The 12,763-nt window shown below is 37.3% G+C and overlaps 1 protein-coding gene across 1 annotated transcript in view; it reads left to right on the top strand.

The window, feature by feature from the left end:
- Positions 1 to 12,763, top strand: part of adgrv1 (adhesion G protein-coupled receptor V1) — a 132,206-nt gene that overhangs the window by 104,564 nt on the left and 14,879 nt on the right. Inside the window, exons 84-86 of the mRNA XM_017452534.3 lie at positions 1,579 to 1,695; positions 4,492 to 4,670; positions 8,910 to 9,067. Coding sequence (XP_017308023.2) covers positions 1,579 to 1,695; positions 4,492 to 4,670; positions 8,910 to 9,067 — 454 coding nt within the window. The remainder of the gene's footprint in view (positions 1 to 1,578; positions 1,696 to 4,491; positions 4,671 to 8,909; positions 9,068 to 12,763) is intronic.

Here is a 12,763-nt window from a genome sequence, read left to right as displayed (position 1 = left end):
GCCAGCAGTGTCAGCATGGTGTGTGTATTCTGGCTCTAACATTTGCGACCTATATGAGCTACATCACTCAAGTTCATAATTCATCTAATCTACAGACGTGCACGGGACTGTTATTTTAATCCCACTTGTACAATTTTTTTTTTTTTTTCTACCTACTTGAAACATTTTCTAATTTGGTTCCATTCCACAAAATTTTAGCCTATTTTAAACCACTTTGACCCTGACTAGGTCATTAAGTTACTAAGGATGAATACACGAACATCAAATGCATCATGCAGCAATTTCTGTTCATATTCATGAATGAGATCTTCCTTTGTTCCATGAGCTTCATATTTGACTGCTTGCTCACACCCGCGAGCTTCATATCTGACCACTCAACAACATTAAAGTTCCCAATTGCATGTTTTTTGTGCACCTGTTGCTGATGCCATCAAACCAACGCAAACACCAAATATCTCACAAGCAGTAAGTCCCATACTAACACTGCACTGTACAACTCAACCTGAGATTGCCATGATGGAAATCTAGAATCGTATGCACTGCCATATAAACCTGTAGCCAATCATCTATCACAGCACAGCACACTGTCATTTTGGCTAAAGTGTCTTCATATCAGCCCAGATAGAGCAAGTCATCTACTTCAGTCTGCAGTATTATAGATGCTCAAGCTGCAGCAGAAGAAACTGCTCCTTTATAATTCAGGCGACTTCCCTGTCTGAGTCAGCTAAACAGCTGAATAATACTTTAGAGTGAGCTGGATATTAGTAAAACTGATTAGCCAGCAAACTGGCTATGATCAAACGCCATTAGTGTCACCTTGTGTTGATATCTTTATATTTATCTGCCAGTTGTGATGTATAGCCAGGACTTTTCCTGGAAATTTTAGATGACATTTGGTAGTAAAGCAAGCATCCAGTTGAAGTCACAGTGTGCGATGGCTTGGGTTATATGTGGGAAATTGAACTTATTCCCATTCACAAACTGAATGAAGATGAAATTGCTTAAGGATTAAAATATTGAAGTATTGAACATATATAGTTTATATATTTGTTCGTTATTATGTGTCCAGAGACTCTACTGGCTCTGCTTTATGCAAGATGATGCCCTGTAGAATACTGGATAAAATATGGCCTTGACCTTATGGTCTCCCTTTTGAAGACTGCATAAAATACATAGCCATAAATCATTTAGCCATGTTCTGAGGGTTATGAGAAACTATGTTGTTGAAATGTCAGGGTGAAAAGTGTCACTGAACTGATCCATGGATCTGTTTGTATGTGTATGTGAAAGCATTTCCTGCTGAATGAAACCATGAATGTCCTTCTGGACATTTTGTTTGACTTCTTGGTAAAGCTACTTCTTGGTCTTGCTGATTGTTTCGTTTGTAAGGAGTATTCATTATGTAGGTCATGCTCTAGGACACCAGCTGTTTGTGTGTGTGTGTGTGTGTGTGTGTGTGTGTGTGTGTGCGTAAATACATTCTGAAACCTTGGTATAGACAACACACAATATATAGGAGAAATTCAACTTGCTCGAGATTATGCGTTAATGTGTCTCCCTCCTTTTTTTTTGTCTCAGATTTGCTTCCTGGTGTCAGCATTCAGAGGTCGATTGTTCTCAGATGACAGCTGTGCTACGCTAGGCCTCTTCTTCCACTACTTCCACCTCAGTCAGTTCAGCTGGATGCTTATACAGGTAAAAGCAATTCAAAACGTGACTGCATGAACTCCATCATAGAAGGTAACAACTTGAGCATATAGGTTCCCCACATGGGCCTCTCTTTATCTTTTTCCTTTTCTTCGAACACTCTGTATATCTTAGTAGGAAATTAAACTTCTCAGAATTTCAGGGAACCACTGGCAGTCAAATATCAAAGGCATCAGAGATTAAATATTTAGCAACCTCTAAACACCTAGTAGTTTATATATTACTCTTGGCCTGGTTAATTTCTGCACACTCAACTTAGATTGATTCAATTTTAAACAGGAATAGTACACATTCATTCCCTGTCCTACTTATCAAACACGTGTTTTCACACGGTCTCATGCACAACTTGAGCTACGTGTATTTCTGCTTGCACAGCATTTGTGAGGGAGTTGTTCAGACGTGCCTGCGGTCACCTCTCACAAATCCTCTGCCAACTCCAAGCACACCTACTGTTCTTCAGCTCTTCTCTTCTGTGAACTAATATTAGAATTAATAGCAGCCTTAGGCTTGATTTTTAAGCAGTCCTAAACTGTACTGCTCTGTTTTATTCACTTCATGTATAACTAGGTCATATCACTCTGTATTGTATTTCCTAGTAGTGTTGCCATTAACATTTTTGTCCTCTCTCTCTCTCTCTCTCTCTCTCTCTCTCTCTCTCTCTCTCTCTCTCTCTCTCTCTCTCTCCCCCTTGCTTTCTGTTTGCCTATAGTGTGAACTGTTTACCTTCCTTTATCGTTATCTTTCAGTAGGCCAGCACTGCATTTCCATCTCCACTTTTAAAATACAATCAATGAAGACCATTGATTTGAGAGGTCCCTGCCTTGTTTATGAAGCAGATATCAGTGTCTAGCCAGTGACTGCCTGTAGTTGCTTCCAGTAAATCATAGTTGGCTGGCAGAGAATCATTATGGCATGGTAACAGCCATACGGTGTAAATGCATTAGAGGCTCTGTAGGCATCATCTTGCTTTCATTAAGTCGATTGAGAGTTTTACTAGTAATCTTCTCCTTTCAATGAGTTTTGTCCAAGGCCAGAACAGCAACAAAAAGTTTTTAACGTGTCAGGTTATGTCATAATTTATAGGATTTATAATTTCAGGTCTTGACTTCAGCAGTTTTCAATTTCTGAATCCAGGATGTCTGCTGTCTTTAAAAATCCTTTAATTGTCTGAAATCATATTTTACTAATTTAAAACCTTAATAAGTAAAACATAGACTTACATTCAAATATACAGTATGTACTCTTAAATTTTTAATACGAACATTTCTCAAACGTTTTTTTTTTTTTTTTTTAAGTCTCTATCACACCTGTAATGTGTGGTCGGTTACCATGGACAACAATTTCAATATGTACTTCCCTGTATTCATAAGATAAAGCATGGAAAATCTATAATCAGTGTGGCCTTTTAAGCACATGTTACACAAGAAATGGCAAGGCACACTCAGGTGCAGTTGGAACTTTCATGAAGTTTGAGTTTTAACTGATGCTACAGGCTGAAATATAGTCATGTACTGATAAGGTTATAGTTCCTAAATGGCACAAGAATGCATAAATATTATATTTTATATTTTCCGGCTAGGAAAAAAATACACAGTGTGTGCACATCGGGTGTAAAAGCCATATTGTTTAACATAACAGTGTAATATTCCTCCCACAGTCCAATGACATGCATTGTAGGCTGATTGGCTTTTCCAAAATTGTCTGTAGTGTCTGAATGAGTGTACGATTGTGTCCTGTGATGGGTTGGTACCTTGTCCAGGGTGTCCCCTGCCTTTTACACCGAGTTCCCTGAGATAGGCTTCAGGCTCGCCACAACCCTGTGTAGGATAAGTGGTATAGAAAATGGATGGATGGATGGATGGATGAATGGATAATGGTGTAATACAAGAACCATTGCTGCAGTCCTCCACTCAATCACCTTGACACCTTGTTCAAATGTACTGTCACACCACAAAGTCTTCTGATGTTTACAATGTAAAGCAAAAATATAAAAACACACTACAGTTTTGTATCAGCTGGCATGATGGGTGAATATTAGTAAATAATAATATGTAATGTTCACTATGTTCTTTATCATGCATCACAAGGGTAGTTTTGTATATGCAAAGTAGTTAGGAACCTATTTAACAATCAGTAACAAAACTGGTATTCATTTAACCTGAAATTTCAAGTACGTGGGAGAAAGGTCCTTCAAAATCATATATGATCATAAGTGCTTGTGTGTGTGTGTGTGTGTGTGTGTGTGTGTGTGTGTGTGTGTGTGTGTCTGTGTGAATTTAAAAAAAAAACAAAAAAACAAAACATGATTATGGTACAGAGCTTTAGAGTATGTGAACATCCATCCAAAAAATATATATATATATATTATACACAGAATTGTATGGGTTTTTCTCTCCTTTCTAAATACCTAGAAAAGTGAGGTTTTGGATCATCACTGTAAATATGGTCTTAAATGACACATTAAACATGTCTTTCGAAGTATTTCATTTAACCTTATGACACCCACAGACATAATTACAATCGTGTAAATATTTAAATACATGTTGTAAATGCCATGGAATCTTAAAACAAATCTTACAGAGGTCAAATGTAAATCTTCTTAAGTTAAGGTGGAAGACGGAGACAGAAAATTACTCTGTTGTGTACTACTGTCGCATACGTCACTGCAAGTTACTTTGTTTTCTTTAAATAATAAATTCACATGAAATATTTGGAGACGCGACAATGAGGGTACTTTTGCCACTTTTCCAGATTTTATTCACCTTGTATGTTGCTTTTCCCCAGGCCGTTAACTTCTGGCAGACCCTGGTAATGAATGATGAACACACAGAGAGACGCTATCTACTCTACTTCCTGCTGAGCTGGGGACTTCCTGCTCTGGTCATCATTATTCTTGTCACGGTGCTGCTCAGTGGTTATAGTTGGAGCATTCATGATGTCTACGGACTTGTACAGGGAGAACTGTGAGTACACATACACATACAAACAAGACCAAAAGTCTCAAACCAAGATCTTTGTGTGTAATTAGGATCTTTGTGCACAAGTTAAAAATTAAAAAGAAATTTAAAAAAAAAAAAACAGGGTCATTGTAAGTAGCAGTGGTGATAATGACTTATATAGAGAGGACAATATTCAAACATTAAAGTCTTAAGTGTTAAAACTGTGTAATGACAATAAATGTGTTAACAATTGATTGTAATATTGTATATGGTGTCAGAAAAATATTTACCACAAAGTAAATAGTGTATCAACAGGATATTCAAATATTTAGATACAATTATATTTCATTAGAAGGATTCCTTAAAAAAATATTTAATTTCCTTTATATTTTATAATCTTTATTAATCAGTGTCAGCTGAATCAAATGCTTGAGAAGTGAACAAATACAACCACTTCTTGGCAGTGGACTCTACAAACGTGTGTCACACTGCCTCATACCTGCCACACACATACACACACACACACACACACACACACATACATATACATATGCTGTAGACACACAATGCTCTTTCTCAATCTTAAATGGGATGATTAACCCCACTTATCCTGACTGGCAGAATAAATACTTCTTTTGTTGTTAGTGCACGTGCCCTACCCAGGATAAGTGGGGGTGGGTTCCTCTATTTGTAGGTAGGGCTAGTGGGACTATTTTTAGTTGCTCTGTGGTTATGAGGTCACAAGCCGTGACTGTGTATACATTCAGTTTCATACCCGCCCATGCTCAGGTAATAGTAAAACGCTTTAGTTTCTCCATCCTCCCTCTTCCTGAGCAACATTTCTGCGGTCTCCAGGGTGGTTACACTCCCTGCCTTTGCCGGAAAGGTAAATAACCCTCACATGGAGAGACAAACAAGTGATGTCATCTCACCTCATCTCACATGGCTTTCCAGTTCCCGCCTCTTCACAAGGAAGCGAGTTTCAAGGATGTGTTTTCAGAGAGGGAGCTACAGTACGTACCGTGTCTCAATGGAGCCTAATCAGAGAAACATGTTTTTAAGCATTCTTGTTCCAAACGAAAAACAGGCATACTGATAGGACAACTATGAATTTCTGTTCATGTTTAGTCTATGACAGAAATAAAGATTTGACTTCATATCATGACTTTTTGTATAAGACTATTATGTATAAAAGATTTCAATAACTTTTAAATAAGATTTCAATTTGAAAAAATCATACAAGGAGACTCTCACACATCTGGTCTAATCAGTTTATTGATGAGATGGACCAACTGATTAACACATTTTGTTTTGAGTATTCCAAATTGTTGCGCTAAATAATTACATGTACGTGTAAATATAAATCTTTAGTGTATATCCAGATCGGTCACAATTAAAGGAAAAAAACAACAGAAAGTGTCTAAGGTGTTTGACCACCATGAGCCATCAGCACAGTTTCAGTCTCACCTTTTCACAGAGTCTCTGTAACTATACTGGAGCGATGGACATGATTCCCACAACTGGTGTTTTGATGATGGTGGAGGAGAGCGCTGTCTATAATGTCACTGTGAGTTGTGACTATGAAGGTCATATCATATCATTTACATCCTTTTGCCACTCATAAAAACCATTCAGTTAGCCCTCATGCCCTTTCGATGGGAGTGGTCATCCTGCAAGAGACTATTTCCATCATGTTAAAAATGTTTCATCATGGGATAAAATGTGATGAGTCACAATAACTTTGTATTGATTTGCTGTACAAAGTCATGCCAGCAAAATTCCAACAGCATAACAAAGCCTCTGTTTTTTCCTTAACTTATCACCTGTCTGTATGTTTCATGCCCTTTTTAACTTTGCAGAGAGAAAGCAGGTTGAATCAGGTTTACAGGATTACACTTCATGGTAAATCCTTTTTTTGCACTTTTCCTGTTTGGAAAACCACAAGGAACTGGTTGTCCACTTCACTGTACTTAGCTGATTGAATGGTCCAACATTGCAACTGCCAAAGGCTCTTTGACAATATTAAGCCTTAAATCATTTTCCTAGCTCCCTAAGTTTGGATTAGGCAAAGTAAATTTGTTTGCTACTCATAAATGTTAGAGCAAAGCAATCACTGGGGATGCTAAAATCATATCGGGTTAATATGTGACATGGTGGAAAAAGTGCAAAACATACTGACTTGAATAAAGGTACTGCTACTGTAGTAGTAATTCACTTGAGGAAAAGGAAAAGTAGTGATTAAGGAAATTAAGAGTGAATAAGTTTCTGGTGAAAACATACTTGAATAATTACTTTACAAATGACTCTTTTATATATATATATATATATATATATATATATATATATATATATATATATATATATATATATATATATATATATGTATGTACAGTTATGTTAATTATGCAAGTGAGATAAGTGGGATTGTTAACTATGCAAGTGAGGTTGGATGTTGACTTGTTAAATGCCGATATCTTTCATGGTTATGGCATAATTTCCAAATCATTATTGTGTTGTTTAGCAATATACTGAAAATTGGGCTAATACATTCAACCAGGGATGCTCATCTGTCTCCACAGTCTCAGACAGTGCTGCTAAGAAACTGCTGATTAGGTCTTGACATTGAATTGTTTTATATTTGCACATACCGTTTTGTTTTTTTTAGTGTAGCAAAGTTGAATATATTATTTTTACAAAATTCAAGTAAAAGTGCTATGATTTAATTATACTTATAGTTTCAGCTTTATTTAGAAAGTCAGGACTCAATGATTAAAAGTAAATCATTAGTCAGTCATTACAGTTTTATTATATAGTCTATTATGGTTTCCCAGTACCCTATGCTGATATTTATGACATGCTGATTTATTGTAGGTGTCAACACAATGGTTTATAAACTAAATCCCATGGAAGCTTTTCAAATCACAGGTACTTTTTGATGCGATAATGACTGTACATTTGTCGTGCAGTATGTAAATACACATATGAGTGGAAAGCATTTTGTTTACCCATACAGTGATTAAGAGCTTGCTTTCCTTCTTTCACCACTCCCTGGAGCAGTTTATCGGGCAGTGTACGTCAGCTAGCTTTGTATGACCTCTCTGTTTTCTTAATCTGTCCTCACCTTGTCCCTCTCTCCACCTTTATTGTTAGGCAACAGGCCTCAGTTATAGTTACAGCACTACCTCAGCATCATTGCATCTTCCCTGAGTGGAGTTAATATTACGCCAAAGCCGTGGGAAGCCACAGTTACCACTGTGGGATATTTGACCTTCAAAGTGTAAAAAGAGTAAACTGTTTACTTCTGCTACTTTGAGAGTGAAACTTGAAAGACTAATGCCACCCTGGTTCCAGTTATATTGTGGAGGATTTCGCACTATGCAGAAATATCTGAGTTCTTCTAGGAAGGCAGAACCGAGGTTTTTCACTCTTCCATGTAACCTTTTGCATTTTTTCATGCTTTGAATTCTTTTAAAGATATAATATGACATTCATTTCCCCCAATATAATGACTCCCGGCTTATTTGTTAAGCTTTTTTTGCCCTGTGAACGAAGGGATGGTCCTTTCTATTTGGACATCCATCACGTCAAAACAAAATCAGCCCTCATTGCACTCCCCAAGCTTTCCCATGGCAAAGGCCAGTTTGAGACTTGCTAATTGCACAGTGGTGAAAAACAAGTGCAGATTAAAATAAAATTCCTGAGATAAAATGGGAGGATGGGAAAGTGTCCGCGAGAAAGAGAGAGACTGTACAGTTACCCAGGAACCAGAAAATTAAGCTGAAACGTTATGACGCAATGTGTTTTTGAGACATAAACAGTAGTCGTGCCCTTAAGGCAAGCGGATTTACACAGCACATACACATACCACACAGACATACACAGCACATACACATACCACACAGACATACACAGCACATACACATACTGTACAGCCATACACAGCACAGACATACACAGCACAGGCATACACCCATAAACATACACAGCACAAACATTTGCTGCAGAAAGATACACTGCACAGATTTACACACACAAACATACTGTACAGAGCTCAGATGTACACAGCACAAGGCCAAGAAACACAGCTCACTGCACACATATATAATGTTTCACTTAATAGGAACTAAAACATTTCTATAAATACCTGCTGTATAATAAACATAAAGACCACATTGATAGTACATTATTTCTGTGACTTTGGTAAAATAATATTCTCTGTGTGTCTCTCTGTATTTTTCTGCTTCTGTCTCTCTCTCTGTGTAGGTGCTTCATCCCGAACATGTACACAGCTCTCTGTACAGCTGCTTTCATTCCTCTTAGCTGTGTGGTGGGAGTGTTGGTGGTCTTCATCCATGCCTACCATGTTACACAGCAGTGGAAAGCCTATGATGATGTCTACAGGGGCCGAACTAACAGCTCAGGTGTGTGTACACTAAGCCTTAATGACATATACACTCACCAGCCACTTTAATAGGAACACCAATATCCCCGCTTATTCATGCAATTATCCAATCAGATATTTATTATATTTGTCTACATTTGTATATAAATATGCATTGTATATGTTATGTGTAAATGCTATTTAATGATATTTAGATAGCTAAATACATTAAAGCCCAGGTTAAAACTACCTTTTCATTCAACACTGTTATCATTTACATTTACATTTATTCATTTAGCAGACACTTTTATCCAAAGTGACTTACAAATGAGAAAATAAGAAAATCGTCCTTGATCATGTTGGTCACCATTATTAGTAGCCTTTTATATCCCCTGTATTATATATTTTCTTGTATTTGCTTGTATTATTATAAAATAATATATCTTAGATAAGAGCACGTAAGAGCATTTCTTAACAAACTAACCCATGAAACAATGCTTGCCCTTCAGGAAGTATTAATCCTTGTTTATATTCGTCAATAGGGCTGCCGTGCTCTTAGCTTTCTCAGTAATAATAACACTACATGTGGCTAATCCATAACCATACAGCTATTTTAAGAGTGGACTACAGACCTGTCACTGTGAATGCTTTGCACATGCTTTTTGAGGCAAGACCTCAAAGCCCCTAAACAGTTGGCAAGACCTCAAAACCTCTGAGCCTGCATACAAACAGTTGTGTTTGATTATTCTTCAAGCCAGAACAGATTTAGGTATTTAGATATTACTTTGTCATGTTTGCCATTTTTTTCAACGCTGACCTAGGACATCTGTTTTAAGCACATTTTGAGCACAAAATGACCGAATAATATATTGTATCCTCATAGTATTTATTAGCAATACAAACAATATATACTGAAATAGCCAGACAAAACTTACATGCTTAGACGCAAGTGTGTTCACTTCTACGTACTCCAAGTGTTTAAAAAGGGTCATATCACATTTTGACTGTACAAAATTCTGCAATATAAAGATTGTTCATGTTTGTTATACAAATTAAATTAAATGACTAAAGCTTCCTGTTGGAAAACGTATTTTTAGGCATTGTTTCACATAAAAGAATCAGCTTGAGGAGAACAAAAGGGATAAATTATTCTCAGATCCTAATGCACAGATGCTTCCAGACACCCTTCTGTCTGCAGTGACTAGGTCAGTAGTTGACTCAGCCTCCCCCTCAGAGGCAGCACAGCTGGCTCATCGCTCCACAGCATACTGCCATCTCACATGCAGAAGTAGGAAAGCTTGTGGTCAGGGCAACCTGTGTGCTTCCCTCTTCTTCTTAATCATCACACTCTAAAACGTGCAGAGAGCTTGAGCCAAGGCTGCTCGATGTGCCCTGTACTATTGAAAACTGTTGAAAGAGCAGCTTTACCCTTGAGATGTGCTGATAATCCACCATTCCAAACCTTCTTTACCCTCAAAACAGCTTCTCCATAACTGAGCAGTGATCTAGCCTTTGGGAAGGGATGTTCTTTGGGAACTCTCTGTGGAAATAATTACTGTATGACAGCCCTATTTAAAGATTTAATTTGCGGTTTAGAGTGAAAGTGGAGAGCTTAAAAAACATAGAAGATGTTTCCTGGAAGCACCCTAGACTAGCAGCAAATGCTCACCCTATCTTTGAGTTGTTTGTTTATGTCTAGGCTTCTGTAATGATCTGCAGCTTGCTGTAGCTCCTAAAGCAAACAAAGAAGCAGAAAGGTTTGATTGCGTGAATTGATGCATGGCATGCTAGAAACTTTTGCTGATGTTTACTGCAAGTATTGATTTTCTGGTGATTTTTTTTCACAACTTCTTTAGCTTGTAATGGCCTACAAGCATCCTGTCCTTTGTAATAATAGCATAAAATTGATAACAAGTAGCCATATGACTGAAGATTGAAAAAGGGTTAAGTGTAATTAGCTCTAGTTTACGGAATGAACATGCATGTTGATCACCATATGATCCATTTCCATTATAACTGCAGCCAGTGTTCTGTATGTGGAGTACTGTTATCTAATGGCCCTTTTAGTCATCACACCAGAGTTGGGCGTTCTTCCAGTGTGTGGGCTAGTGTTCAAAATAAAGAACCATTAAAACCATAAAAGTAGATAGAAAATTCATCATCTGTGGTGTTATGAGGAAGTGACACAAACGGATTTCAAATTAATAATAAGTTCATGAATAATGCATGAATAAAGTGTACTACATACTTAGATGGAATAATTAGAAATCAATGAATAGTTACTGAAAAGTGCACATACTGTAGATAAATACATAAATGTGTATCTTCCTTGGAAATGCTCAGCATTTAATGCAAGGCTTTTAGAGATGTATTGCCTTCTGTCTTGTCTTCAGAAAGTGAGATGCATACCCAAATGGTTTGAGGACACAAGGGCATTATAGTTTTCTGGTTTTTGTCCTGTTGCTAGGTGATGCATTGATATATTTGTTTGGATCTGGGGTGGCACAATGGTGTAGTGATTTGTGTTGCCACCTCAGAGCTCCAGCTTCAAACTTGAGAATAAATTACTGTGTTTGGGCATGTTTTCCCCATGTCTGTGTGGATTTCCTCCAATCTATTTAAAAAAAAAAAAAAAAAAAAAAAACATGCTGATAGGCTGATTGACTTTTCAAAATTTCCTGTAGGTATAAGTGAATGTGTATGTGTATGTGTGTATGCAAGGTGCCCTGTGATAGACTGGTATCCCATCCAGGGTGCATTCCCACTGATGATGATTGGATCTGAACAGATTCTCCTTTATACTCTGGAATTTATTCTGCCGCCTCTGTCAGATGAGCTGACATGCTTTGGATTCGCACCAATTTCTCAAATTTCTTCCTCATTCCATACTTTGGTACAAGATATGAGTATAACTTATGATTTACTGCGGTTCATGTACTTATCTATAGATTCTTCACACTATCCTGCTGAATGGTCTTGATAATGAATGTACAACAGCTGATGAAATCTAGCGCGGCTCTTGCATCTGTTGCATTCCTTACCTGAAACAGCAAGCCTTCATCTGATAAAGAGGAACATACTGAAAGTTCTTTTCAGCTGTACCTGCTTTGGATGCAAATAACCTGTGGACTGACCTAACTTCTGACGTCAGATCAGATCAGATTGCTGGATGTAGTTTCAGGTGCTAACAAGCCAGGAGGCCGTCTAAGCCAGAGTTACCCTACATACCCCCAACCTTACTGTCCCTGCTGTGTTTTACAAAGAAAATACTTGTAATGCTATTAACTGCTATTACAGTTATGTAAGCAGAATCCGGTAACCAAGACAGTGTTTATGGCTAGATATCTATCTGAATAAAAGGGCATTTTTGATAGAGTAGACCATTTTTGATAGCAAGCAAAGAACATGTCTGTGTTTTTATGACTGTAATTGTACTTTGAACTGAAACTGCTCTTATCTGGATTTACAGTAACGACTAACATTTGCAGGTATATGAGAGAGGAAAAGAATGAAAGCGCTTAAGCAATGTAAAGTGGTGAAGGTTGTTTCCCTAGCTGCTAGCTTAAATATTCATACTCTTATATAGTTTTAGATTCATTTTGATGTGATTAAAGCTAAATTGACTCAGTTTTTATGTATTCCTTGTGTAAAGGTTGGTTACTTTTTTTACACAACTTTGGCTTTAGCATTAAACTCAGCTCTCAAACAGCTATAAATATAGACATTTGACTCTCAG

This window comes from Ictalurus punctatus, chromosome 22, assembly GCF_001660625.3.
Source record: "Ictalurus punctatus breed USDA103 chromosome 22, Coco_2.0, whole genome shotgun sequence".
Classification (NCBI taxonomy): Eukaryota; Metazoa; Chordata; class Actinopteri; order Siluriformes; family Ictaluridae; genus Ictalurus; species Ictalurus punctatus.
The sequence above is the reverse complement of the archived record's forward strand: the minus strand, read 5'-3'. Positions and strand labels throughout refer to the sequence as shown.